The sequence below is a fragment of the Oncorhynchus kisutch genome, linkage group LG8 (assembly GCF_002021735.2).
Source record: "Oncorhynchus kisutch isolate 150728-3 linkage group LG8, Okis_V2, whole genome shotgun sequence".
Taxonomy (NCBI): domain Eukaryota; kingdom Metazoa; phylum Chordata; class Actinopteri; order Salmoniformes; family Salmonidae; genus Oncorhynchus; species Oncorhynchus kisutch.
In genome coordinates, this window is record NC_034181.2 from 67,803,195 (window position 1) to 67,830,484 (window position 27,290).

A 27,290-nucleotide genomic window follows, 5' to 3' on the forward strand; every position below is an offset into this window, starting at 1 on the left:
TCTTGTGTAATCATGGCGATGCGCGTGGATGCCTCATGGACAGAAAGAGCGGCCACCTAGGTTCGGCCTATATATACAGTATATATAGCACAAATGTATGAAAGACTACTTTTTCTTTCTGAAGCCATAACGCTGAGGACTCTATGGGACTGGAAACTTCAGCGACACTTCAATTAATCTCCTCACACTCTATAGCTATTTGAGGCTCAAGGCGCACTTGAAGGCAGAAGCGCTTTGAAGCGCAACCGTAACATCTGCCATCCCGACTCCAGGAAACTGTACTGCAAAGACGGACAAGGACGGTGACCTGTGTGGCCAAACATGGAAGAACTTGCTCGTGAGAGTATCAGCCTGTTGGCGAGATCTGCTTCGCACGCGGATCCCCCACGGCTCGGTTCGTTCGGTGCCATCTTCATCATGCTCAAATCTGCCCTAGGCGCGGGATTGCTTAACTTCCCGTGGGCTTTCGAGAAGGCGGGAGGAGTCAATAAAGCCATCAGCGTTGAAATGGTGAGCGCAATCAAAAATCAAGAACCAAAATAGTGGAATTGTTCTAAAAAAAAGAGTAAAGTAATAAAACAGAAAAACATTTTTTTGTCCACACAATCAAGAAATGTGCTGTAACTTGGTGTCAATTCAATTAAGCATACACTATGGGAAATATGTGGAAGTCATAGCAAATCAATTCAAATCAAATGTATTTATATAGCCCTTCGTACATCAGCTGATATCTCAAAGTGCTGTACAGAAACCCAGCCTAAAACCCCAAACAGCAAGCAATGCAGGTGTAGAAGCACGCACCTTGTTGCACCCTTCATTAAAGTCAAAATTAGTTTACTTCATCCTGTTAATACTTAAATGTTCTCATATTAGTTTGTGTCTGTGTCATAATGGTGGACTGGCCAACTGGCATACTGGGCAAATGCCAGATGGTCTGGTCCATTTCTAGCCCAGTGGGCCTGTTTTGCTTGTTTTTTTGTTGTTGCACAAAATGATCATTAACTGGCTAATAATGGGTGCCTTGAGGAAAAAATATGTTGGTGTGTTAGAAATGTCAGGACTGATTGCTGGTCCCAGTCTGCCCCTGTGTGTGTGTGTGTTTGCCTGTGTGAGGCCGCATACACCCATGGCCTAGGCCTGCTTTGTTGAATTTCCTCTCCTTGGTGTGAGTGAGATGCATCTTTTCACATGCTAACTCTAATGAAGGGCTCATGGGTCAGGAGCCAGGCAGGCGCCCATGCATGTATACTGTAATAGCAGCAGTACCCACAACGAAGGCCTGCCTGTGTGTGTATTTATGGTTCTTTCTGTATGTGTCTGATGGGTGGATGATTTACTCCATCAGGGCTACAACAAACAATTAGTTTAGTGGTTTCCATCTCACTGTATCATTGATGGGAAACATGGTTTTCATTTAAATTGCCAAGTGTGAGCTCCCTGTCAAACTTCTAGCACTTATCCAAACAATTTTAGGGATTCAATTCAGGGAGGAAGGGAGAATAGCACTGGAACCATTTATGTGCTCAGACATAATGATATCTGTACTGCAAAACACTCTCCTTCAACCCCGACTCCCAGGTATCACTGGTGTTCCTGATCAGCGGATTGATCATCCTGGGCTATGCTTCATCCATCAGCAGAAAGAATACCTATCAGGACGTGGTGCGAGAGGTGTGTGGGGGGGCCATCGGCCAGCTGTGTGAGGTCTGCTTCTGCTTCAACCTCTTCATGATCTCTGTGGCCTTCCTGGTGGTGGTGCAGGACCAGCTAGACAAACGTGAGTGATAACGTCCAGACCAGCATTGACACAGCATCACGCTGTTCCCACAATGGCCCCATAGCCACAGTTATAAATGGATGCTGTTATCTGATATACCGATAGAGCCACCAACGTCCTGAAAATGTTTTAACGTGTATCTATGAGTGTTTTCTGTACGTGTTCCAGTGTGTGTGTCTCTGTATGAGACGGTGACGGGGTCCTTAGAGGGTGAGATACCGTACCACTGGTACACGGACCAACGGTTCCACCTCTTCATCATGTGCCTCATCTTCATCCTCCCTCTCTCCATCCCCAAAGAGATTGGCATCCAGAAATACACCAGGTGTGTCGGTTGGAGCGGGGGTGCTTGCCTGTGTAATATGTGTTGTGCATGTCTGTGTGTGTTAAAAATTGGGATACTACATGGTTATTCAGACCCCCTATTTCCCCTCTCTTTCTTTGACTCTTTGACTCTCTCTGTATCACTCAGTGTGCTGGGAACTCTGGCTGCTACATATCTCTGTGTGGCTGTCATTGTCAAATACTACATGATGGACGAACATTCAGCCGTCATTACCCCAGAGCACCGTGAAGGGTCAGTGAGTGTGTGAGTTGGTTTGTGTGAGTGTGTGTATGTATGTATGTGCATGTGTGTTTGTGTGCACGTGTTTCTTCGGCAAGTTTGAGTATACTTGTGCATATGATATGTGTGATAATATGTTATCCCCTGTCTTCTATGTTTTCTAGAAAAGATTCATGTGCCTCAATGTTCAGCGTCGTCCCCACCATCTGTTTTGGCTTCCAGGTACAGAACAATCTTTTAACTGTTTGAAGTCTGGAGACAGTATCTGTACTATAGGGTTATGCATTTTGATTGTGTGTGTGTTACACTGCTACAACACCTATACTCTGTTTGTGTATTATTAGTATGTATATGAATGTGTGTTTGTGTGTTGCAGTGCCATGAGGCCTGTATAGCCATCTACAGCAGCATGGAGAACAAGAAGCTCTCCCATTGGGTGATCATCTCTGTGATCTCTATGTTCTTCTGTCTGCTCATCTACACCCTTACAGGTGAGCTGGCGTGTCAATCATGGCATGGTCCCTCCTTCCTTGAAGTAAATCACTGATAAAAGTGGTTGGATTGGTGAAAGCAGTTGAATGGTTTTAGCGTTGAGCAGTGAATACCTCAAGGAAAGAAGGATGGATTTTAGGATGCAAGGAAGTATTCAAACAGGACCTGATGTCCAGCTGTTTAGTGCATTGTGGGAGCTATTGTAGGAGCTGTCAGGCTGTCAGACATATCCCTTTCCCTGTTCTTAGGTATCTTTGGCTTCCTGACGTTTGGGCGCACAGTGGCGGCTGATATTCTGATGTCATATCCTGGAAATGATGTGGTCATGATCATTGCCAGACTGCTATTTGGAATATCAATCATCACCATCTATCCAATTATACTTCTGTTGGGAAGGTAGGGTCCCACTTGGACAGCACAAGCAATTGTTTCTGCGTGTTACCATGTAACTGAGTCTGTGTGTGTAAATTTATGTTCATTGCACAGGTCTGTCATTCTGGACCTGATGTTGCGAATTCGTCGCCATCGGCGCGGTGGTGTCACACACTCGTTTGAGAACCGCTGCAGAGTGATTCTGACTGTCATCTGGATCACAATCACCCTCCTCATCGCCATGTTCGTCCCTGACATGAGTGAGGTCATCAGCGTTATCGGAGGAATCAGTGCCTTCTTCATCTTTATCTTTCCTGGTATGAAACAAAGTGTGTGTGTGTGTGTGTGTGTGTGTATGTAGGCATGTGTCTGAGGTTGTTTGTGACTCACATGCGTTCCTGTGTTGAGCTGATCCTGTGTTTGTGTAAAACTTGTGTCAACTAACATTGAGATGCGTGTTGCAGGGCTTTGCCTGGTATTCACTATGCAGTCAGAGCCTGTGTCGCCCAGAGTCAGGTGAGTGGAGTAGTTTGAAGTTATGAGATCACCTGGTGGTTTTGAATTGAATCCCAAAATGCCCACAAAACATGAGTTAAATTGCATACTATTGCATTACTATTGTAAACATTCATGAATGTATCTGATTCCACCCATTTCTTTCTCTTTTGTCCCTCTGTCTCTCTCTCTCTCCCTGTCTGCAGGGTGGTGTGCACTGTGTGGGGTGTGATTACTGTAATTGTTGGAGCCTTCATTTTTGGACAGAGCACTACCATTGCCATTATGGAGATCTTCCACAAATTCTGATAACCATCACCATCAGAACCACCAAAATCACCAGCACTATCATCTTTGCCAGCGTCATTATCAATAAAACAACATCATTATGATTGTACCCGGGTTCTGTTTGAAGTTCATCATGTTTTTAAAGTTGAGGTTCATGGGAGTCAGAAGTCAAGTCTAGAATAACATATTTGTAATGCTCCGGGTGTCGTGGGTGTGGAGTCAAATGCAGGAGACAGAGAGTTCAATGCTGTGCGTCTTTTAATAGCGCCTAACACACCACAGGGTGCTCACAAAAGTAACGTTCCCAAACACAGGGAATCAAAATGTACAATGGAACAAATCACGACCAGGCACAAAACACGTACCTCTACAACAGAGCCGAAGGTTACATAGAAATAATCCCGCACAACAACCAGGCGGGCCGGCTGTCTAATAAAGACAAACTAATTAACCCTACACAGGTGCTACCACTAAACATACAAGGAGGGGGAAGAAAAACAATCAGTGGCAGCTAATAGGCCGGTGACGACGACCGCCGAGCGCCACCCGCCCGGGAAAAGGAAACACCCTCGGTCGGACTCGTGACAGTACCCCCCCGCCGACACCGGCCTCGAGGTCGCCCCGGAGGACGAGGTGCAGGGCGATCCGGATGGAGGCGATGGAAATCCCTCAACATGGAGGGATCCAAGATGCCCCCCACCGGTACCCAGCACCTCTCCTCCGGACCATACCCCTCCCAGTCCACGAGGTACTGCAGGCCCCTCACCCGGCATCTTGAGTCCAGAATGGCCCGGATCGTGTACGCCGGGGTCCCCTCGATGTCCAGAGGGGGGGGGGGGACCTCCGGTACCTCACTGTCCTGCAGGGGACCAGCCACCACCGGCCTGAGGAGAGACACATGAAACGAGGGGTTAATACGATAATAGGAAGGGAGTTGTAATCGATAACACACCTCGTTTATTCTCCTCAGGACTTTAAAGGGCCCTAAACACTGCGGACCCAGCTTCCGGCAGGGCAAGCGGAGAGGTAGGTTTCGGGTCGAGAGCCAGACCCTGTCCCCCGGTACAAACACGGGGGCCTCACTGCGGTGGCGGTCAGCACTCCTCTTCTGCCGTCCACTCGCTTGTCGTAGAGAGTCCTGGACGGCCCTCCAGGTCTCCTTGGAGCGCTGTACCCATTCCTCCACCGCAGGAGCCTCGGTCTGGCTCGGATGCCATGGTGCCAGGACCGGCTGGTACCCCAACACACACTGAAAAGGGGACACGTTAGTAGAGGAGTGGCGTAGTGAGTTCTGAGCCATTTCAGCCCAGGGAATGTATCGTGCCCACTCCCCTGGCCGATCCTGGCAATACGACCGCAGAAACCTACCCACCTCCTGGTTCACTCTCTCCACCTGCCCATTACTCTCGGGGTGATAACCGGAGGTCAGGCTGACGGAGACCCCCAAGCGTTCCATGAACGCTCTCCATACCCGAGACGTGAATTGGGGGCCCCGATCAGAAACGATGTCCTCCGGCACCCCGTAGTGCCGAAAGACATGGGTGAATAACGCCTCCGCAGTCTGTAGGGCTGTAGGGATATCCCGGGCAACGGGAGGAGACGGCAGGACTTAGAGAACCGATCCACAATCACTAGAACCGTGGTGTTCCCCTGAGACGGCGGAAGATCGGTCAGGAAATCTATGGACAGATGTGACCATGGCCGCTGTGGAACGGGGAGGGGTTGTAGCTTCCCTCTAGGAAGGTGCCTAGGAGCCTTACTCTGAGCGCACACTGAACAGGAGGAGACATAACCCTTAACGTCCTTAGCCAACGTAGGCCACCAATACCTCCCCCGAAGGCTCCCCACTGTCCTCGTCACCCCAGGGTGACCCGAGGAGGGTAGGACGTGAGCCCACCGAATCAGTTTGTCCCGAACACCAAGCGGCACGTACCTTCACCCCGCTGGACACTGAGGAGGCGCGGGTTCAGCCCGTAACGCCCGCTCGATGTCCGAGTCCACCTCCCATACCACTGGGGCTACCAACTTTGAGGCGGGAAGGATGGGAGTTGGTTCGGTGGACCCATCCTCCGTGTCGTAAAGGCGGGACAGTGCGTCAGCCTTTACGTTCTGGGAGCCCGGTCTATAAGACAAAGTAAACCGGAACCGGGTGAAGAAGATGGCCCACCTTGCCTGACGTGGGTTAAGTCTCCTAGCTGCCCGAATATACTCCAGATTCTGGTGGTCGGTCCAGATGAGAAAGGGGTGCTTAGCCCCCTCAAGCCAGTGTCTCCACACCTTCAGAGCCTTAACCACCGCTAGCAACTCCCGGTCCCCCACATCATAGTTACGCTCCGCTGGGCTGAGCTTCCTTGAGAAGAAAGCGCAGGGGCGGAGTTTTGGTGGCGTACCCGAGCGCTGTGATAGCACGGCACCCACCCCAGCCTCGGACGCGTCCACCTCCACTATGAATGCTAGAGAGGGGTCCGGATGCGCCAACACGGGCACATCAGTGAACAGTGCCTTCAACTTGTTGAATGCTCCGTCCGTCTCTGCTGACCACTGCAAACGCACCGGGCCCCCCTTCAGCAGTGAGGTAATGGGAGCCGCTACCTGGCCAAAACCCCGGATAAACCTCCGGTAGTAGTTGGCAAAACCCAAAAACCGCTGCACCTCCTTTACCGTGGTCGGAGTCGGCCAATTACGCACGGCACTAATGCGGTCACCCTCCATCACTACCCCCGAGGTGGAAATGCGATATCCCAGAAAAGAGACGGCTCGTTTAGAGAACACGCATTTCTCAGCCTTGACGTATAGGTCATGCTCCAGCAGTCTACCAAGCACTTTGCGCACCAGAGACACATGCGCGGTGTGAGTGGCCGAGTAGATCAGAATGTCATCGATATAAACAACCACTCCCTGCCCGCACAGGTCCCTAAGAATCTCGTCTACAAAGGATTGAAAAACGGCTGGAGCATTTTTTAACCCATACGGCATGACGAGGTACTCATAGTGGCCTGATGTAGTACTAAATGCGGTTTTCCATTTTCCACTCGTCTCCCTTCCGAATACGCACCAGACTATATGCGCTCCTGAGATCCAGTTTTGTGAAGAACTGCGCTCCGTGGAACGATTCCACCACTGTAGCGATGAGAGGTAGAGGGTAACTATACCCCACTGTGATGGCGTTTAGACCTCTATAATCGATACACGGACGCAAACCTCCCTCCTTTTTCCTCACAAAAAAGAAACTCGAGGAGACGGGTGAAATGGAGGGCCGAATGTACCCCTGTCCCAGCGACTCCGTGACATATGTCTCCATTGCCAACGTCTCCTCCTGGGACAGCGGGTACACATGACTCTTGGGAAGCGCAGCGTCTACCTGGAGATCTATCGTACAATCCCTTCCCGGTCGATAAGGTGGTAATTTAGTCACTTTCACTTTACTGAAAGCAATTGCCAAATCGGCATACTCGGGGGGAATGCACACCGTGGAACCCTGGTCTGGACTCTCCACCGACGTGGCACCGATGGAAACTCCCAAACACCTTCCAGAACACTCCTCTGACCACCCCTGGAGAACCCCCTGTCTCCACAAAATTTTAGGATTGTGCCGGGCCAACCAGGGAGTCCCCAGCACCACTGGAAACGCAGGCGAATCAATAATAAAGAAACTGATACGCTCCCTATGATTCCCCTGCGTCACCATGTCCAGTGGGACCGTGGTCTCCCTGACCATCCCTGACCCTAATGGCCGGCTATCTAGGGAGTGCACGGGGAAAGGAGAATCTATCGGCACCAGCGGAACCCCTAACTTAAGGGCGAGTCCGCGATCCATAAAGTTCCCAGCTGCGCCTGAATCGACTAGCGCCCTATGCTGGAAAGAGGGAAAAAAGTGAAGGAAAAAGGTTAAGACAAACATGTGGCCAACAAGGGGTTCTGGGTGAGTTTGATGCTGACTCACCTGGGGTGACCGAGAAGCGTTCCACCTGCCATCTCTACTCCCAGACGGACCCCCCCAGCACCGATCAGACGTGTGTCCTCTCCGACCACAGTTGGTGCAGGGAAGGCCTCCTCCTCCGGTACCCCTCGGCGCAGCCCCCTCCGAACTCCATCGGAATGGGAGCGGAGGGGCTGGGTGGTGGAACGCACAGCACCCTCTCTGAACGCCCGCGGGCAGCCAGCAGATTATCCAGTCGAATGGACATGTCAATCAGCTGATCCAGTGACAGAGTGGTGTGCCGACACGCTAACTCCCGGCGGACGTCCTCTCGGAGACTACACCTGTAGTGGTCCATGAGGGCCCTGTCGTTCCACCCAGATCCGGCTGCCAAGGTCCGGAACTCCAGCGCGTAATCCTGGGCACTCCTCCTCTCCTGCCTGAGATGAAAGAGTCGTTCTCCCACCGCCTGGCCGTCTAGAGGGTGATCAAACACGGCACGGAAGCGGCGGGAAAACTCTGGGTAGTGCTCCCGCGCTGAGTCTGGGCCATTCCAGACTGCGTTCGCCCACTCCAGAGCACGACCCGTGAGGCAGGAGATGAGGACACTCACCCTCTCTGCTCCTGAGGGAGTGGGTCTGATGGTGACCAGGTATAGCTCCAGCTGAAGCAGAAACCCCTGGCAACCCGCCGCAGCTCCATCATAAGCCTTCGGTAGCGTCAGACGGAGGGTGCTGGAGTCGGGAGATGGAGAGTCCGGAACCGTGGGTGCCGAAGGTGGAGAGAGGAGACCACTCCTCTCCCATCTGTCCATTCTCTCCATCACTTGATCCATCGCGGATCCGATCCGATGGAGGACGGTGGTGTGGTGGAGAACCCGTTCCTCCATCGATGGGAGAGGGTTGGCTGCTGCTCCTGCTGACTCCATTCAATTTGATAGGTGCGGGATTCTGTAATGCTTCGGGTGTTGTGGGTGTGGAGTCAAATGCAGGAGACAGAGTTCAATGCTGTGCGTCTTTTAATAGCGCCTAACACACCACAGGGTGCTCACAAAAGTAACGTTCCCAAACACAGGGAATCAAAATGTACAATGGAACAAATCACGACCAGGCACAAAACACGTACCTCTACAACAGAGCCGAAGGTTACATAGAAATAATCCCGCACAACAACCAGGCGGGCCGGCTGTCTAATAAAGACAAACTAATTAACCCTACACTGGTGCTACCACTAAACATACAAGGAGGGGGAGGAAAAACAATCAGTGGCAGCTAATAGGCCGGTGACGACGACCGCCGAGCGCCACCCGCCCGGGAAAAGGAAACGCCCTCGGTCGGACTCGTGACAATATTGATGTAGTGCTGCTATATCAACACTGCATGGGGAAATTGATCTATGTACAGTGGGGAGAACAAGTATTTGATACACTGCCGATTCTGCAGGTTTTCCTACTTGCATGTAGAGGTCTGTAATTTTTGTCATAGGTACACTTCAACTGTGAGAGACGGAATCTAAAACAAAAATCCAGAAAATCACATTGTATGATTTTTAAGTAATTAATTTGCATTTTATTGCATGACATAAGTATTTGATCACCTACCAGTAAGAATTCCGGCTCTCACGGACCTGTTCGTTTTTCTTTAAGAAGCCCTCCTGTTCTCCACTCATTACTTGTATTAACTGCACCTGTTTGAACTTGTTACCTGTATAAAAGACACCTGTCCACACACTCAATCAAATAGACTCCAACCTCTCCACAATGGCCAATACCAGAGAGCTGTGTAAGGACATCAGGTATAAAATTGTAGACCTGCACAAGGCTGGGATGGACTACGGGACAATAGGCAAGCAGCTTGGTGAGAAGGCAACAACTGTTGGCGCAATTATTAGAAAATGGAAGAAGTTCAGCCCAGAACTACACGGCAGGACCTGGTCAATGTACTGAAGAGAACTGGGACCACAGTCTCAAAGAAAACCATTAGTAACACACTACGCCGTCATGGATTAAAATCCTGCAGCGCACGCAAGGTCCCCCTGCTCAAGCCAGCACATGTCCAGGCCCGTCTGAAGTTTGCCAATGACCATCTGGATGATCCAGAGGAGGAATGGGAGAAGGTCATGTGGTCTGATGAGGCAAAAATAGAGCTTTTTGGTCTAAACTCCACTCGCCGTGTTTGGAGGAAGAAGAAGGATGAGTACAACCCCAAGAACACCATCCCAACCGTGAAGCATGGAGGTGGAAACATAATTCTTTGGGGATGCTTTTCTGCAAAGGGGACAGGACGACTGCACCGTATTGAGGGGAGGATGGATGGGGCCATGTATCGCGGGATCTTGGCCAACAACCTCCTTCCCTCAGTAAGAGCATTGAAGATGGGTCGTGGCTGGGTCTTCCAGCATGACAACAACCCGAAACACACAGCCAGGGCAACTAAGGAGTGGCTCCGTAATTAGCATCTCAAGGTCCTGGAGTGGTCTAGCCAGTCTCCAGACCTGAACCCAATAAAAAATCTTTGGAGGGAGCTGAAAGTCTGTATTGCCCAGCGACAGCCCCGAAACCTGAAGGATCTGGAGAAGGTCTGTATGGAGGAGTGGGCCAAAAACCCTGCTGCAGTGTGTGCAAACCTGGTCAAGAACTACAGGAAACGTATGATCTCTGTAATTGCAAACAAAAGTTTCTGTACCAAATATTAAGTTCTTATTTTCTGATGTATCAAATACTTATGTCATGCAATAAAATGCAAATTAATTACTTAAAAATCATACAATGTGATTTTCTGGATTTTTGTTTTAGATTCCGTCTCTCACAGTTGAAGTGTACCTATGATAAAAATGACAGACCTCTACATGCTTTGTATGTAGGAAAACCTGCAGAATCGGCAGTGTATCTAATACCTGTCCTCCCCACTGTATGTATGTATGCATAGACATGTATGTGCATTCATAAATTATTCTTCCTTTGTGGCCATCACAACTAATCACAACAGATATGCAGCTACAGTCCAGTCAGTTTGCAGTGTCATGTTGCAGAGCTGTGGCAGGGGGCAGTCTTTCATAGGGATGAAGGCAGGACGACTGAATGAGTTCTTCCACAATGAGACATTGTAAATAAAGACTGCACCTCAAAATGACAGAACATATGGAAACACTTCCATTTTCTCTCCCTTTATACGTATTTAGTTTGTTGTTGCTCTGCATCTCTTCTTCTCTCCCACTCTCCCTCCTCACTGGCCTCCCTCTATCCCAGCGGTGAGTACTGGTATATCAGTGATGTGCAGTGTAGAGCCCGACAGCAGAGATGCTGAATATGACTGTTTAAGTGTTAACCAACATCAGAATCAGTAGTTATAGTGATCAATCAATCAATCAAATGTATTTATAAAGCCCTTCTTACATCAGCTGATGTCGCAAAGTGCTGTACAGAAATCCAGCCTAAAACCCCAAACAGCAAGCAATGCAGGTGTATAAGCACGGTGGCTAGGAAAAACTCTCTAGAAAGGCCGGAACCGAGGAAGAAACCTAGAGAGGAACAGCTATGAGGGGTGGCCAGTCCTCTTCTGGCTGTGCCGGGTGGAGATTATAACAGAACATGGCCAAGATGTTCAAATGTTCATAGATGTCCAGCAGGGTCAAATAATAATAATCACAGTGGTTGTAGAGGGTGCAACAGGTCAGCACCTCAGGAGTAAGTGTCAGTTGGCTTTTCATAGCCGATCATTCAGAGTATCTCTACCGCTCCTGCTGTCTCTAGAGAGTTGAAAACAGCAGGTCTGGGACAAGGTAGCACGTCCAGTGAACAGGTCAGGCTTCCATAGCCACAGGCAGAACAGTTGAAATTGGAGCAGCAGCACAACCAAGTGGACTGGGGACAGCAAGGAGTCATCAGGCCAGGTAGTCCTGAGGGATGGTCCTAGGGCTCAGGTCCTCCTCAGAGAGAGAGAGAGAGAGAGAAAAAAAGAGAGAGGGAATTAGAGAGCATGCTTAAATTCACACAGGATACCAACTAAGACAGGAGAAATACTCCAGATATAACGAACTGAACCCTAGCAGAGTGTGAAGCGTATGTGTGTGAGTCGGTGTGTGAATGAGTAATGTGACAGAGTGGGGAAATGAGGGATGTACTGTATCTATGCATAGAGAGTCATAGGCTGAAACCACAGATCAGGCTGCTGACAACACACACACGCACACGCATGCAGCCTTTATACCTTATACACATTCACAACAGTGTAACATCATTACATCTGCCTCCTAATTTGCCCTTGGCAAATTAAATTCCTTACATTCAATAAAGTGGCACTATTTGAAGACAATTGAATAATTACTGGATACAGGAAGACAATGGAACTGGCCGTCAAGCATTTAATCAATGTGACAGTGGCAGCACAAGATCACGCACACGAACACACACAGCTCTGATAGCTCGCAAGCTGACGGTAGAATATGTTAATGATTACTATTGCTCACATGGAAAGAGAGGAGATTGGGGTTTGTGCGTTTCCCCCCCCAGATCTTTACTGGCAGGGAATGACTGAGAGGGAAACTGCTCAGATGATCAATCAGAAACACTTTTAATCTTCTTAGTCACACATCATTTGCTTTGTTATCTTGCTGTCAGGCTTTGTGAGAAAACTTGAAACGTGTGTGTCTATGTGAGTGTGCATGTGAGTGTGTGTATAAGTTTGTGTGATTTGAAGATTGTACAGGTGTTTCAAATATACAATAATTCTGTCCCTAGTAGCTGACAGATTGCCCTGTGATCCAAGCACAAGCAGGCTATCATAACCTACACTGCATTGCTCTATACTGCCCAAGGTATCTAAAACACACATCAGAGCTTAAATAAAGTACATTTCCTTAATCTGTACCACAGATTAAGAGATTGGTTATGTAATTGAAGGCACCATCAAGGAGCAACTCTCTTCTATTTCTAGGTGTTTTTCTTTTGGAAGGCTGTATGTTAATAGGTTAATTTTAGAGAAAAAATGCTAACGCTGTAATCTGTGGCAGATATTGCAATTATCGTCTCACTGCAGCTCTGTTTGGTAATGAGAGGGATTGCTGTCCCTGCAGGAAGCTCATCAGGGTTTCTCTAAGAGTTATGGAATAACTGGACTAATTATGGAATAATTACATAATATACAGTATGTGCATGAAATACAGTGAGTATACCAAACATTAGGAACACCTTCCTAATATTGAGTTCCCAACCCCCCTCAGGACAGCCACAATTCATCGGGGGATGGACTCTACAAGGTGTCAAAAGCATGTCGGGATGTCCTTTGGGTGGTGGACCATTCTTGATACACATGGGAAACTGTTGAGTGTGAAAAACCCAGCAGTGTTGCAGTTCTTGACACAAAAGCCTGGCATCTACTACCATACCCTGTTCAAAGGCACTTACATTTTTTTACCCTCTGAATGGCACACATACACAAAACATGTCTCAATTGTCTCAAGGCTTAAAAATCCTTCTTCAACCTGTCTCCTCCCCTTCATATGATTGATGTGGATTTAGCAAGTGACATCAATAAGGGATCATAGCTTTCACCTGGATTCACCTAGTCAGTCTATTTCATGGAGAGAGCCGGTGTTCAAAATGCTTTGTATACTCAGTGTACATGTATTCACAGCACATGGATACATACAAGCACTCACATGCACAAACACACACACACAGCCTCCAATTCTTTCTGCATCCGAGCCAAAATTCTCACCTAATGGGAATGTGTGAAACACACCAATGAGCCCAGCTGGGCCACAATTACAGTACAGCACAATGCAGACATCACACACAACCAGTGTGTACTAGAACTACACAAAAATATTGCAGTGTTTTTAACTGGCTCTCCCCCTCCATCATTCTCTCCCTCTGCTTCTGCCTCTCTCAGGCTGTTATTCAGTAATTGAGTTGACAGTTAGAGGACACTTTAAGCTCGGTTCTTCCTAATCAGATGTAATCGGATGTTCACAATCATCGGGGGAAAGAAACTGCCTAGTATAAGGAACGTGTGTGTCTCTTGTTGCCACTACATTCAAATACGCTATATATACAAAAGTATGTGGACACCCCTTCAAATTAGTGTATTTCAGCCACACTCGTTGCTGACAGTTATAAAGTCGAGCATACAGCCATGCAATCTCCATAAACAAACATTTGCAGTAGAATGGCCACACTGAAAAGCTCAGTGACTTTCAACATGACACCGTCATAAGATGCCACCTTTCCAACAAGTCAGTTCGTCAAATTTCTGCTCTGCTAGAGCTGTCCCGGTCAACTGTAAGGGCTGTTATTGTGAAGTGGAAATGTTTAGGAGCAACAACGGCTCTGCTGCGAAGTGGTAGGTCACACAAGCTCACAGAATGGGACAGTAAAAATCGTCTGTTCTCGGTTGCAATACTCACTACCGAGTTCCAAACTGCCTCTGGAAGCAAAGTCAACACAATAACTGTTTGTCAGGAGCTTAATGAAATGGGTTTCCATAGCCGAACAGCCACACACAAGCCTAAGATCACCATGTGCAATGCCAAGTGTCAGCTGGAGTGGTGTAAAGTTCACCATCATTGGACTCTGGAGAGGTGGAAACGTGTTCTCTAGTGCCAACTGTAAAGTTTGGTGGAGGAGTAATAATGTTCTGGGGCTGTTTTTCATGGTTCAGGCCCCTTAGTTCCAGTGAAGTTAAATCTTAACGCTACAGCATACAATTACATTCTAGATGATTCTGTGCTTCCAACTTTGTGGCAACAGTTTGGGAAAGGCTCTTTCCTGTTTCAGCATGACAATGCCCCCATGCACAAAGCGTGGTCCATACATTAATGGTTTATCGAGATCGGTGTGAAAGAACTTTACTGGCCTGCAAAGAGCCCTGACCTCAACCCCATCGAACACCTTTGGGATGAATTGAAATGCCCACTGCGAGCCAGGCCTAATTGCCCAACATCCGTGCCCGACCTCATAAATGCTTTTGTGCCTGAATGGAAGCAATTCCCCGTAGCAATGTTCCATCATCTAATGGAAAGTCTTCCCAGAAGAGTGGAGGCTGTTATAGCAGCAAGGGGGGGACCAACTCCATATTAATGCCCATGATTTTGGAATGAGATGTTCAACGAGCAGGTGTCCACATACTTCTGGTCATGTAGTGTATAGTTGTATGATGGCATCAAAAGTTCCGCCCTGTTTCCAGCATTCAGCAGCAGTGTCTCTGTTCTCGTATGTTACAGTTCCAACACACTGCTCCCTCTAACACACACACACACACAATGATAGTGACATCATGAAGAGACATTGATATCATTGACATAGACAACTGCAAACAAACACATTGTCATAGAGGAAGAGTGAAACATCTCTCTAGAGAGGGAAACACAATAAAGTAAGAAAAATATAAAGTGGCAGACAAATACAGTTTAAGTCGGAAGTTTTCATACACCTTAGCCAAATACATTTAAACTCAGTTTTTCCACAATCCCTGACATTTAATCGTAGTAAAAATTCCCTGTCTTAGGTAAGTTAGGATCACCACTTTATTTTAAGAATGTGAAATGTCAGAATAATAGTAGAGAATTATTTTTTTCAGCTTTAATTTCTTTCATCACATTCCCAGTGGGTCAGGAGTTTACATACACTCAATTAGTATTTGGTAGCATTGCCTTTAAATTGTTTAACTTGGGTCAAACGTTTCAGGTAGCTTTCCACAAGTTTCCCACAATAAGTTGGGTGAATTCTGGCTCATTCCTCCTGACAGAGCTGGTGTAACTGAGTCAGGTTTGTAGGCCTCCTTGCTCATACACGCTTTTTCAGTTTTGCCAACAAATTTTCTATAGGATTGACGTCAGGGCTTTGTGATGGCCACTCCAATACCTTGACTTTGTTGTCCTTAAGCCATTCTGCCACAACTTTGGAAGTATGCTTGGGGTCATTGTCCATTTGGAAGACCCATTTGCTGTCACGACTTCCGCCGAAGTCGGTCCCTATCCTTGTTCGGGCGGCGTTCGGCAGTCGATGTCACCGGCCTTCTAGCCATCACCGATCCACTTTTCACTTTCCATTTGTTTTGTCTTTGTTTTCTACACACCTGGTTTCAATTCCTCCCCTTTACATGTTCATTATTTAACCCTCTGGGTTCCCCCATGTTTGTGTGCGTGTTTGTTTTATTGTTAGGCTGTATCTGATGGCTGGTATTATTATTGCTGGGTTTTGTTGTTACGCCCGTTTAATTCGTGGTACCAGTATCTTTCCAGCACCATAGTATTGTGTTTGTACTGGTGTTTTCTTGAATTAAATACCTTGTCCATGCATCTCAGCTCTCCTGCGCCTGACTCCTTTCATCAGGTACCCACAGCCTTGACATTTGTGACCAAGCTTTAACTTCCTGACTGATGTCTTGAGATGTTGCTTCAAGATATCCACAGAATTTTCCTACCTCATGGTGCCATCTATTTTGTGAAGTGCACCTCCAGCATCTTCACAAGGTCCTTTGCTGTTGTTCTGCGATTGATTTGCACTTTTCGCACCAAAGTACATTCATCTCTAGGAGACAGAACACATCTCCTTCCTGAGCGGTATGACAGCTGCGTGGTCCCATGGTATTTATACTTGCGTACTATTGTTTGTACAGATGAACGTGGTACCTTCAGGCATTTGGAAATTGCTCCCAAGGATGAACAAGACTTGTAGGGGTCTACAATTTTCCAAGGTGTTTAAAAGGCACTGTCAACTTAGTGTATGTAAACTGCTGACCCACTGGAATTGTGATACAGTGAATTATAAGTGAAATAATCTGTCTGTAAGCAATTGTTGGAAAAATTACTTGTGTCATGCACAAAGTAGATATCCTAACCGACTTGCCAAAATTATAGTTCTGTTAACAAGAAATGTGTGGAGTGGTTGAAAAATGAGTTTTAATGACTCCAACCTAAGTGTATGCAAACTTCCGACTTCAACTGTATCTTGTTAGCAAGTCTACTTTGGTAATAAAATAATTTTAACAAATACTTTTCTAAAATGGTCTGAATAGGACAATGGCATCCTCAAGTGTGGAGAAAAGGCTGAGACTTCCTCAAGCTTAAGCATGTCACAAATAAACAATATATTTTTGGTTAGTGAATAACATTTTTAAAATGTACCATAATTCCAACTCTTTCGACCCCATTCTGTCATTACTGGCATGTGTCTCAAAAGGGAGTAATTTCTAAGATGTCTAACTCTTATCACAGTTACAGCAGTAGTAATTTGGGAACATACTGTGAGACAGAGCACAGATGTACGCGCCTCAAGGCAGTATGGGTAGAGTGCACACAGTTCTTATGTTGTTCTCTCAGACTAATAAACGAACCATTATCATGTCAAATTAAGGCCATTACATCACCCGCAGCTCCACTCGACAGGCTGAGACATTGGGTGATGGGGGTGAAGTTGTGGATTTCTGGTTTCCCAATGGTTCGGTGCAGTCAGAGAAGGACTTATGTCAGACTTCACTTAATTTGTTCTGGATCAGTTCTATTTAGTGTGGGATTTCCCTAATGGCCCCAATGCCAGTGCTTGACTCGGGCCCCAGCTCACAGGAACTGTACTGGCACCTCAAATGTTCTACAGCTTGAGTTCCAACACCTTAAATATTGGCTTAAAGTTCCAGCACTTAAATACAAACGGTACCGGGACCCAAAAATAGTACCGATACCTATTTCAGACCAAGTCAAGCACTGCCCATTGCCAACCAGGCAGCGTAAGGTCGTTGTCATCCAATCTTTTCAAAATGTTATGTTGCAAACATGGATTAAAACTAGGGGTTTTGTGTGGGTGTTTGTCTGGATGAGGTTCACAGACTGGATTTATTGGTTATAAAATGCACAAAATACAGATGGAAATGGTGGAAAAGCAAAAGAGTGATAAAATGTAAACTTAGATATAGCCTAATAATGGGGGGATGACTAGGACTGGGAAAGAAGAGCCCTAAAATGGGAAGTGGTCATTTAGGAGGAAGATGGTGGAAGTGAATGCCGGGGTTGAATCGAGCAGTGCGTTGAGCAAAGTTGGTGAAGATGAATGGACAACAGCAGTGTCAAAGAATGAAACAAAAAGGAAATGATCTAAAGTTGGAATGGAGGATAGATATTTGTGTATGTGAAGGATGCATACATGGGAGACCCGTTTGAGGTGTCGAAGATGGTGAAACATACTCTGGGAAAAGTGGAATCTTTCAAAGTGACCAGAAGTGCTATTATTCTGATTAATTAGGATTCTGTAGAACAGAGGAAGGTTGCAGTATGCCTCAAAAGAATCAATACAACAGAAGTATCATGCTTTGAACTTCAGAGCAGAGCGCCCCGAGTCATTTCAGGGGTGACGATGGATGTTAACATTAAATACATGAAGAGAATTCCTGGTGTAGTTGGTGTCCGGCGCCTTACCCGCTGGGTGAACGGGGAAAAATAAGAAAGTCTGTCGTCCTGTTTTATTTATTAATAAAGAGCATCTACCTACGAATGTGAAACCTAGTTATGTAAGATTCGCTGTAAGAGCTTTCTTCACCAAACCATTGCATTGTAAAAAATTACAAAGGAATTGGCCATGTTTCAAGTTTGTGCAGACGGATGGAGTATACGGAAGAACGGTGTGTAGAAGGACAACGGTGTTACAATTGTGGTGGGGATCATGATCCCAAGTTCCTGGAGTGCCCTGTAAGGGTGAAAGAGATTGAGGTGGCAAAAGTTAGAGCGGTCAATCGAATCTCCTATGTGGAGGCAATTAAAAGAGTTGACAAAACAAGTGAAGCTAATGAAGATATGGTAGTGGATGCACCACAGCTTGTCATAAATGTTTGCTGCCATTCAAAAGATACCCTGTTTGTTATAAGGTGGAGTTTGTGGCATCATCGCCACAGTTCTAAACCTTATGGCTCAAGTGTCAAAGAAGTCAAAGAAACTTGTGGCTGCAGCAGAAATGTTTTTGAGACTTCAGGTGTTTACATCAGAAGACTTGAAGGGGTACTGGCGCTGGGAGACGGCCCGCCCTCCCAGTTCACCTGGAGCCTGTGTAGGGATCAGATCTGTTTTATTTTGAACAGAAAAGATTCTGGCCCAGTGAGACTGAGATTTCTAAAGAGAATGTTTCCTTGCCTTCTGGAAGGTCCATATGTGGTGTCAGGTTGGGTGGAGAAAAGGTTGGAGACTGTTGTTGGTGAAAGTAACTCGAAGTGGACTCGTGATGATTTTTTACATTTCTACCACCCAGAGGAAACGGGTGCTTCTTCCCAAGCACCTAGGGACAAGTACTGGGACTTTTTTTGCTCCCCGGAGCAGGGCGCTGTTGAAAGGAGTGATAACTGGGGTGGCGTTAATGGGTATAAGGTAAGTTGGTATTGCAATTTTTCTACGAAGTGTAATGAATTCACACTCCAGAATAGTAGGTGGAAACACAGAGCAAGATAAGAGGGATAGATGAATAGGGAGGCCTTGACTCCAGTACAGTAGGTGGCGGTGTAAGCACATCACGGTTTCGATCCGCCAATACACATTTAAATAATAAGAAGAACAACGTTAGCGCATTCAAGCAGTTAACTGATTATGTGTCAGTGTATGCGGCCAAGTTGATGTGCTTGATAATAGGTTTAAAATTGGTGGAGGAGATGAAACATTCCGAGTGATGATCAGCTCTGATTTGGCTGCAGTGTTGAGTAATGTGAAGATGGGCAGGTCAGATAGGGGAGACTTGTTTTTGGAGATGATGGTGCTGTTAATGGGAGTGGTGGTAAGCTTTTTCTGGGTTCCCACCCATGTGCGTGTGGAGGGTAATGAGAAGGCTGATGTGTTGGCTAAGAGTGCTGTTAGGCGAGAGGGTATATATTGAGGTCCCTCTGGGCCGCAGGGAATTCAAGTCCTTGATCCGAGCAAAAGGGTTTGATTTTTGGCAAAGGAAGTGGGATGCTAGTAGTCAAGGGAGCCAATTTTCTCACATGTAATGATCAGTAAAGGAAGAGGTGGGGAGTATGGGATGTAGGTGAGAGGAAGTTGTGTGGAGTAGACTACGGTTTGGGCACACAGGTTTGAATGCCACATTGTGATAGGGAGACATGAAACAGGTCAGTGTGATGACTGTTTAGTGGAGGAAACGGTGGAGTATGTGTTGATATTTTGGGAATTATATAGCGTAGATAAGGAGAGATTGTGTAAAAGGGTTAGAGGCTGGACAGGGTTGGGGTTTTGGTGGTGCAGTGGGGGAGGGAAGTGGTGTTTTAAGGCTCTATTTCACTTTCTTAGAGGAACAGGACTAAGGACATAATTTTATGTAGTTTGGCTGTGCCTGGCCTCACACTCCAGTACAGTAGGTGGCGGTGTATTCAAGTCAGATGCGATCCACCAACCCAATCCCAAAGAATCTTAAATCAATTAAAGGTAACCTGTAGTGGACTTGTGATATTTGTTTGTGTTACTTATGACCAGAGGGAGAAGGCGCTTTGTGTCATGCAACGTGGGTAAAGATCTGTTTCTTGCTTTGCTCTTAGCTGTCTGTGGTAGCGTTAAGTGTGGAGGTGTAGCAATTGAAGTTGAACATTCCTGGTGTTTGTGATGCCTGCCATTTGGTGCGACCCAGACCCAGTGGGGAGCATGGTGAAACAGAAGAGTCATTGTCAGTCTCTACCAGACAAAGTCATGTTAGGATATATCAGTTATCTGGTTAGAGCTTTTGTGCAGAATCCACTGCTCTGTTTCAGGTGCAATGTTTATGTTCATGTTGCAGCAGTGTGTAAGAGGTAGATTCTAAGATGTGGGAAGTGTGCCGGAGGGCATGTGACAGAGGATTGGGAAGTTTCGGTGGATAAAGTTGTTTGTCAATTGTAAGGGTGCTCATGTTGCTGGGGATCGGAAGTCTATGGGCCTAGAGAGGCAGGTTGAGGTGGCCAGGGTAAGAGTAGTGCAGAAGGTGTCATATTCTGAGGCAGTGAAGAAAGTGGACGAGGATGGGTCAAGGGTGAGGATCCCAGTGAGTGTTAGATTTGTGCCAGTACAGAGGGATAGGCCAATCAGTGAGTTATGCTTCAGTAAGGTTGGCTTCTTAGTGTTCATAGTAATAGATGTCAACTGTATTGCAGAAATGGGAAGTAAATCACAGAAAATATATGCTGTGGTGGCAACTGCAGAGAAGTATTTAGGTATACAAGATTTAACTTCAGAAGAGTTACAGGTTGTGTTGAGCGGTGGTGTCCCATCTTCTCGGGCTGTTGGCCTAGGGTAGGATCGGAGAGGGTTAAAGTCGTGGAATAAGGTGATGGGTTTTAATGAGTATAGGGTTAGTTGATAGGGCAATAATAAATATATTTTTTTTTTCGGATTCCCATTTAGTATTTTAAGTGTAATGGACCTATAGTTCAGTTGGGGGCGGTAATGCAACATATTGGATGCCAACCGCCATTAAACCTCACCGAAGAAGTCTATTTTTTTCGGGGGGCGCACATCTGTCTCATTAAAAAAAAATGTCTGCTGAGAAGCTAGCTGTGCTGAGAGAAAGAGGATGTTAGCTGGCCTAGCATTAGCTAGGTATGAACCTTTTAAGTTAGCATTATGACCGGCGGGAAGCTCAAGTTACAAACAAAAATTAACGACCGTAAGCGTTGTAAACGTGTGTCTTATGGAAGTGTTTGTACAGTAAACAAGCAAGGTATAGTAGATGTAATGTTATTCATTAGGATATGTTCCTTAACGCTAGAGAAACTAGCTTAGTTAGCTAACGAAATGAGTTTAGCCCTAAAAGTCGACCCCGTAGTTTCTTGCTTAGCAACACAGACGTAGCCGCTGCACCTGCAAGGAGAGGGGGACAAATGCTGTTAGCAACTCACAGAACCATTTAAACTAGTTAAGTTATGTATGCCTTAAATATGTATTATAGCCAGCAATAAAATGTAAATAAATGATTTAGCTTACTTGTTTCGCCTTTAGGCACATTGTATGAAATGCCGAACGTTTGGCTAGCAGGTTAGCTTTAGTAGGAGGTTAGCTAGCTAGTCAGAGGTGTAGTAAGCTGTCCTGCCTGCTTGCTGTGAGTGCGTTCCTAAATTCGCTCTGTCTATCTACTCCGATTTCAGAGCACTCTCGTCTGAGTATGCAAGAGCGCAGAATAACGTTACGAACACTCAACACCCGTTCAATATGGCCGGAATCAGTAAACGTCTGCAAAAAAAACGTGATTAACTTGTTGCCAGCACCCCATTTAGTCACCAAAGCTCTGAATTACATGAAAACAGCCTAACCTTCTCTGCTAGGGTGAGTAATGGTCAGAGTGAGGTGTTCTCTCATTTGTGTCTGGAAGTAGCTAGCCAACGTTAGCCAGTTCACTTGGGTGATTGACTGCGGTTGTGAGGTCAAAACGCTCGGATCAACCCTACTCTTCTTTGGCCGGAGCGTCCAGTTTGCGCTCTGAATGCTCCAAGAGTGAAACGCTCTGAATTTACAAACGCCCAGAGCACACTGTCACTCCAGGTTGAATTTACAAACCCACCCTGTTGATTCAGATGCAGAAAATTATTCATGTACACTGCCAAATGTCCATTTAACATAAGGCAAAGCCTACTATTCCATCGTAGTTAAATCACGATAGCAACAATGTAGCTGGACTTGAAGAATGATTGCGGGCATGGTTATGTGTTTAGAAAGGTTTATTCAGTTAGGCCTATTTTATTAGTGTGTTCAGACTCCGAGACCATAACCTGGTAGAACTCGTTATGGTACCAGCCATATAAATCAGTAATCAACCACTGCCCATGCATATATAGAGTGACGGCAGTAGCTACACAGACCTGGGACTAGGCATTAATGCATATAAACTAAAAAGTCAACAAATATGTAAATAAAATACAGTTTCCTGATATAATCTACATTTGCAGGGCATGCATTGTATAGCGTTGTGGACGTCATCAAATCACATCGGTTGTTTTTTTTTTGTTGCTGCAGGGCGTCTGGTGGAGAGGATGAGTTGGGGCCGGGGAGCGAGGAGGAAAGCTGGCAGGCAGCAGCCCACTGATGTGGAAGCCTTTGACCCGGAAGTAGTTGCAGAGGTCAGAGAACTCTTCAATAAAGTCAGGACATACGTCAAACCGGCCAATGGGGAGTGGTGTATCCCTGACCCCAGAGAAGTACTGAGACACCCGGCCCAGGACCACATCCTCCTGCAGACCCTGAAGACGTCACTAAATGAGGTGAAGAACCAACTTAGCGATAAGGATCTGGATGTCTGGCACCAGCATACCAATTCCACCAACCGTGCCGGGAAGGTTATTGGTACTGTGCGAGCCGCCTCCAATGCCGAAATCTGCACTCAGGCCTGGTGCAAGTTCTATGAGATCCTGGGCACCTTCAACCTTCTGCCAGAGGAGGCGTTGCAGAGCGGGGAGCTGAACACTGTTCACCTGTGTGAGGCTCCAGGGGCCTTCATCGCCGCTCTGAACCACTATCTCAAAACCAGCAAGCACACGTGCTACTGTGACTGGAGTTGGGCAGCCAACACACTCAACCCCTATCACGAGGCCAACGGAGGGGGCACCACCATCACAGACGACCGCCTCATCGTCAACACTCTGCCCTGGTGGTTCTTTGGCTCGGACAACACAGGAGACATCATGAGCCAGAAGCACCTGTTGGAGCTGCAGACCTTTGTGGGTAACATGCGCCGTATTGACGTGGTGACGGCGGACGGGAGCTTTGACTGTCAGGGGAACCCTGATGAGCAGGAGGCCCTGGTCTCATCGCTGCACTACTGTGAGGCTGCGGCAGCACTCCTCCTTCTGGGCCCAGGCGGCTCGTTTGTACTGAAGATGTTCACTCTGTATGAGCACTCCTCCGTCTGCCTGCTCTACCTGTTAAACTGCTGCTTCCGCTCCGTCAGCGTGTTCAAACCTGCAACCAGCAAAGCAGGGAACTCTGAGGTGTATGTCGTCTGTCTTCACTACGATGGTAAGAAGGCTGTGAGGCCCCTGCTGTCCAAGCTGATCCGTCACTTCGGGCCGGACCTGGCTGCCCGTGAGGCCCTATTCCCCAACCAGCTCCTCCCACAGTCGTTCCTGGCGCAACATGAGCAGGCGTGCTCCTACTTCCATGACCTACAGACAGGGACGATTTGGGAAAACCTGAGAATGTTTGAGGGCCTGAATGAGAAGCAGAGGCAACGACTGGAAAACATCAGGGACTGCACTGCTCAGGAGTACCTGCAGCGCTTCCAGGTAAGAGTGGCAAATATGCTAAGTTAAAGTAGATGGCGAAGCCTATAGCTCGATAAAAGTTTGATGCCCTTTGACCATTAGTTAGATATTATGAAGTGCTAGGATAATAATTATCTACAGTTTAAGAATAATGTTTGATGAGTATAATATGAGATATTCAGTGACCGATGGAAACCTGAATTTATTTTTGGTGGATCTGTCATTTATTATCAGTGACTTGTTTAATACAAAGTTCTGCATAAAAATGTTCAAGCCAGGCTTGAGCTGTTCTTCCTATTCCTGTGTGTAGGTGAGTTCTCTGCCGCGGGCCCGCTGGTTGTCTCGTAACACAGTGGCCCCAGCGTGTTGCAGCGTAACGGGTCGGAGGCCCCTGGGCCAGAAGAATCAGATGGGCTCCTTTAACCAGCGGAGGGAGCTGCAGGCCCTGGGCTGGAAGGAGCGTGTTGGGAAGGGCCGCTACGCTGCCTGTGTGGAAGGCCACGGCCCCGACGGCACTGGGGCAGGCTGTGTGCTGGCAGGGCCGCTGGCAGAATGCCATATGGACACCTGGTTTGTGATAGTGGGGGCAGCCCTCACTGTAGTCAGGAACTCACCATTCTGTGATGGGGGTCTGTTGAACCACCTCAATGAAGCCTTGGAGCAGGCTGCCCTAGGCTCAGGCATGGACAGGTCAGCTGCCTGGACTCTGGTCCCTCCCTGTAGCTCCTGCCCAATGGTTGGTACCACCTCCATCCTCTTGGAGGTGGCAGCCCAATGTGACATCACTCCCTGCAATGGCAAGGGAAACAGAAAGTGCCTTGTCTTTGGCAGAGCATCGTGTTGGGGGGATTGTGAGGAGCAGGCTGGGGGGTTGGTGCTAGAGTTCTGTTCGGAGCCTTCGTTACCACCTACGGCCCACACCACTCTGCATGACGGGGAGCCACAGTATCAGAGAGACCTGCTGGACTGTGTCTTGCGCTCCCTGCGCCGCATGGGACCCGGTGATGCCCTCCTCTTGCCCATTCTCTCCGCCTTTACCCGCGTAACCGCGGCAACTGTCCTTTGCCTCCACATGTCCTTCCGCTCTGTCACCTTCAGGTGTCCTTCTCCTCCAGGTGCTGCAGGGGCTGTGCTGGTATGTGTGGGGTTCTGTCCAGAGGCTGCTGCTCAAGTCCTTCCCCACCTCCGTGACCTGCAGGAGCGTATGGGCTGCCTGGCCAGTGGGGAGGAGGACGCTGACATTCTGCCTCCTGTTGGCCAGAGACAGGTACTGCAGTTTGTTCCTATGGAGGAGCTGCTCAAAGGAGAGCTGATAGAGTTCCTGTGGACCATGAATTCAGCCATCGCCCGTCAACTGCTGCACCTGCTCATGCAGGCTTAGCTGGGGTCAACAGAGGGTCTCAGGTGGATTGTACCGTAGCCTGGCCCGAAAACGAGCACTGACTAGATAATTTCTCTAGCCCCTACCCCATCAGTGTTGACAGATGTAAAGGAATTGGATGGGTGGAAGCTCCCCCTTAACTTAATCCCATCTGGTCCCTTCAGATCTGTATCACAGAAGTGGGATGGTTTTTGGACCTTGCAACTTTCAATATTTAGTAAGGGCACATTTGGTCCCTGTTTTGATGAAAATTAGAGGCAAGCAATGCTGTGAAGTAGATCTATTTGATATAATTTGATTGATGCTGTGGTGATCAGACATTGAAGACCTAACTGACTTAATTTTTTTTATGATTGTAAATATCAACAGTTAATCTGTTTCAATTAGGACAACATTTGGTCACATTTCCCTGGGTCTCTGATCTAATGTATTTTTAGGACAGCACAATAACTAATGTACTGCTAATTCAAGTTATTTAAAGTAAAACATACTTTTCATATTAGTTTCACTATTAAAAGAAAAATATTATCATGCAGTTTGTTAGGAGTTAAAAAGCCTTTTTGTGTAATTTTTTGACACTGTCTAACCAGAAGTGACTAAATACAGTAGATTGTGTGACTGTTTTTACCTGGGGACTGCTGTGAAGGCTAGCCGTGCATGCACTGTTTCACTCTGCAGGGGTTTGAAGAAAATGTAGTCTTGCCTCTACGGCATCTATACTTAGACACCATTTACACCTGGTGTTAAACTGCAAATGAATACCTGATTATGTAGGATCTGATAATATCCACAGCTGGCCTTGAAATGTCTCATCAGTCTAACCTGCATTTTTATGTTTTCTTTGGAATGATGCATCCAGTAGAACAGCTCGTCTATGTGGTCAGATACTTTATTGAAAAAAATGGTAGGACCGAAATGTTGGGTTTGGGTTTTGGGAACATGCTGTGCAAGCCAATGTGTCCACGAAATGTTTTATATATACTTTTGTATTGGTTTTGTTTGCCTTTGAAAAAACTTTTTTATATTTATGTGCTGTTGAATATTTTTTTTATTTTTTGGGTGCAGGTTGTATTCCTTTAATAAAATAAAATAAATTGACTTCACTGAATTCTTACCTCGTTTTGCCTTTTAGTCTTCTTTAGTGAATAGAAACAGAGGAGAGCTTATTTATTTTCAAGATATTCACAACAGAGTCTGGAACACAGCCATTTGTGAACCAAGAAAAGTCTTCATTAGCAGAAGCTGTCAGGACAATCCTGGTGTCTACTTCAGCAAGAACTTCACTTCAGGATGAGGGTTTAAGGTTTACCAAAGTGAGTGAGAACTCCCAGGGGTGCCCTGTAATATTCACAAGCTGCTGAAATCAGGGTAAATAAAGATACTGAGATGATTCTTCTTTCTCTTTGTAATGCTCTAAATTTGTTTTTATAAAACCATCCAAAAGCACAAAGGAAACTTCTGAGCTACAGTCCTGAGCCTTGTTTATACAGTACCAATGTACTGTCAGTACATGTTATAGGTAGATGAGGTATAAGATTAAGTGATGAGCAAATCTTTGTATCACAGTAGGCCATTTGGAGAAAGGGAGTATTTGAGAAGCTGTATTTGTCCCAGTGTACCAGCCATTCCCTAATTTGCTGATTAATAATTTTCCTGTCTGTGTGTGTTAATTAGGTAGCAGTCAGGAGGGAAACAACCGAAGGACAGTGTAATAGAGAAGATGACAGTGAGGTTTAAAATGCCTCAACAGCCAAGGGGTCCCTGTCAGCTCAGAAGAAGTAGATTCAGATTGCATTTTTAGACATCTCATT

The 27,290-nt window shown here is 46.8% G+C and overlaps 2 protein-coding genes across 6 annotated transcripts; both read left to right on the forward strand.

The window, feature by feature from the left end:
* Positions 1-321: 321 nt before the first annotated feature.
* LOC109882436 (putative sodium-coupled neutral amino acid transporter 8) lies at positions 322-4,010 on the forward strand. Its single transcript, XM_020474532.1, has 10 exons — positions 322-510; positions 1,579-1,777; positions 1,946-2,102; positions 2,250-2,354; positions 2,507-2,564; positions 2,719-2,833; positions 3,083-3,230; positions 3,321-3,523; positions 3,671-3,722; positions 3,908-4,010. The coding sequence occupies exons 1-10, from the start codon at positions 322-324 to the stop codon at positions 4,008-4,010; spliced, it is 1,329 nt and encodes a 442-aa protein (XP_020330121.1).
* Positions 4,011-19,474: 15,464 nt separating this feature from the next.
* On the forward strand, positions 19,475-26,582 carry LOC109882454 (cap-specific mRNA (nucleoside-2'-O-)-methyltransferase 2). 5 transcript variants are annotated; one of them, XM_031831010.1, is made up of 4 exons: positions 21,378-21,565; positions 21,990-22,167; positions 22,855-24,119; positions 24,409-26,582. In XM_031831010.1, exons 3-4 carry the CDS (start codon positions 22,872-22,874, stop codon positions 25,477-25,479), a joined length of 2,319 nt encoding a protein of 772 aa, XP_031686870.1. In that variant the 5' UTR covers positions 21,378-21,565; positions 21,990-22,167; positions 22,855-22,871; the 3' UTR covers positions 25,480-26,582. The 5 variants fall into 5 exon arrangements, with proteins under 5 accessions (XP_020330151.1, XP_020330149.1, XP_020330146.1 ...); XM_020474562.2 differs by lacking the exons at positions 21,378-21,565; positions 21,990-22,167 and adding an exon at positions 19,475-19,657; XM_020474560.2 differs by lacking the exon at positions 21,990-22,167 and having other exon boundaries at positions 21,314-21,444.
* The last annotated feature ends 708 nt before the right edge of the window (positions 26,583-27,290 follow it).